Source organism: Chaetomium globosum, genomic scaffold (genome assembly GCF_000143365.1).
Source record: "Chaetomium globosum CBS 148.51 scaffold_6 genomic scaffold, whole genome shotgun sequence".
In the NCBI taxonomy this organism is placed as follows: Eukaryota; Fungi; Ascomycota; class Sordariomycetes; order Sordariales; family Chaetomiaceae; genus Chaetomium; species Chaetomium globosum.
In genome coordinates, this window is record NT_165981.1 from 1,817,084 (window position 1) to 1,819,201 (window position 2,118).

General features: G+C 57.5%; 1 protein-coding gene across 1 annotated transcript in view; it reads left to right on the forward strand.

The window, feature by feature from the left end:
* Positions 1 to 282: 282 nt before the first annotated feature.
* Positions 283 to 2,118, forward strand: part of CHGG_08920 (uncharacterized protein) — a gene marked incomplete at both ends in the record, with an annotated part of 3,161 nt that continues 1,325 nt past the window's right edge. The window contains 3 exons of the mRNA XM_001226846.1: positions 283 to 1,128; positions 1,181 to 1,264; positions 1,406 to 1,897. Of these exons, the coding sequence (XP_001226847.1) occupies positions 283 to 1,128; positions 1,181 to 1,264; positions 1,406 to 1,897 (1,422 nt within the window). The remainder of the gene's footprint in view (positions 1,129 to 1,180; positions 1,265 to 1,405; positions 1,898 to 2,118) is intronic.

Sequence of the window (2,118 nt, forward strand, 5' to 3'; positions counted from 1 at the left end):
GGAAATCACAAATTACAGAAATATATCTCAGGAGATATATGAAATACATCGGAGGAGATGGCTTTTCAGTGGCACCCCAATCTGGCTAGACTGATCTTTGCGTCATTGATTCATGATCCGCGCACGTGACTTCGCGAGATGGCCGCGTGGCGATTCCAAGGCAGGGACGGTTGGCATCAACTGTGTTGAGCTTGCAAGAGCATATTCCTATTTTGGAGTGCACTATAACACGCGAAATTCAATTCGACCCTTGAAACTAATCTGGCGATTTAGTCCCGCGAAATGGTGAGAAGAAAGCGAGATGCGCCAACGGAGAGCAGCCCGAGGACGACGCGCTCAAGCACAAGAGTAGCCACGCGAGGTGCAGCGAGACGGACCGCTGCAGGTCGTGATGGCGCTGTTCCAGACATTGTGCGCCAGATGGTGGTCGAGGCGAGATCCGAATTGAGGGCTCAAGACGCTCATGTTTCGGAACGACCCTTGAAGCGCAGGCGTCCAGGAGAGGGGCGACCGGCGAGATCTGAGACGCCAAAAACCAAGGCCGCCAAAGACATCAGCAGCGAATCCAGCAAAGTTATTGTCGGCGATGCTTCCGATGATAACCTCCGGTTTGAGGATGTTGTATTACCAACGCCCACGGTGCAAACCATGACAAGGGATTCAGACGAAGAGGACGATGACGACATCGACTTTGAAGATGTAGCGATCGAGGCCAACGAGCCGTCGGCGACAGTGGTAAGCAAAGAGCCTCGGGTGCTAGATCTGGACCTGTCCGCGCACATGGCCTTGGCGCCGCGCCGCGCAGACCGTCGCAAAGCCATCAGCAAAGAAGAGAAAGATCGCCGTGTCGAGATCCATAAGATGCATCTCGTCTGCCTCCTGGCGCACGTGGAGCTGAGAAACCGGTGGTGTAACGATCGCAGTGTCCAGGATGCGCTTCGGCCGCTGCTGCCCGAGAAGACGGTGTCTGCCTTGTTACCCAGGGCTAGCCTGAACCAGTTTGGGCGTTCAGAGTCGTTGAGGAAGGGTCTCCAGGAAGCGAAGGAGTTGTTCAAGCTCAATTTTACCATCACGGAAAGAGGGATACGGAGGGCGCTCTGGGCAGAGGACGAAGAACAGTTGAAAGACGTATGTAGGTGCCACGGACGCCCCCTCTGGGCTAGGCTAATACACTCAATAGTATCAACTTCCGGATGATATCGAGTCCACGCTGGACAAGAGTGATTTCCTCGAAGCGGCCAAGACGCTGCAAGGTTCCCGCGATGTCGGTGCACAGCTTTTTTGCTCTTTACTGCGATCCGTTGGAGTGGAAGCTCGACTTGTCTGTTCCCTCCAACCTCTGTCTTTCGTTCCTGGAGCCCCTACAATGCCGAAACAACGGAAAGTACAAACACAAACACCACAGAAGCAGCCATCCAAGTTCGAGATTTACGCAGCAGCAGTGGCAAAGCACGAGACCAAGTACCCTGAATTCCAGGCTGGCGCTACGACCCCCTCTCCCCGCCGACGGCTCGGCCACCCGCACGCCTCCGCCTACCACCCCCCATCCATGACCGCACCCTCTCACGCGCCCTCTACGTCCGCATCACGTGTCGCAAACCCCCAAAACCATCCGCGGCGAGTCTGCCTTCCCCGTATACTGGGTCGAAGTCCTCGATGTCGCCCACCAGAGCTGGCACCCCGTCGACCCGCTCGTGACTGGCACGCCAATGGAAGCCCCGCGCCCTCGAACCGCCCGCCTCCGACACCCTCAACACACTCACCTACGCCATCGCCTTCGAAGCCGACGCCAGCGCCCGCGACGTCACGCGCCGCTATGCCAAAGCGTACACCTCCAAGACCCGCCGCCAGCGCATCGACGGCCTCCCCACCCCCACCCTCCCGACCACCATCACGGGTAGATGAGGCCCTGCTCTAATTATGCGGTCGTCATGAACCACATCGTGGGCGGCGGAGTTAGCCAGCTTCGCAACCATGCTGCGTCATGTGGTGCCTTGGGAGTCGCCCCGCCCCTGGTCGAGTTAGGACATCTTCTAGGCGATGGCGAGACGCGCTCGGACGGACGGATTTAACGGAACTCGTAAAAGGTTCTCCAGCAATCCACGACACTAATCCATT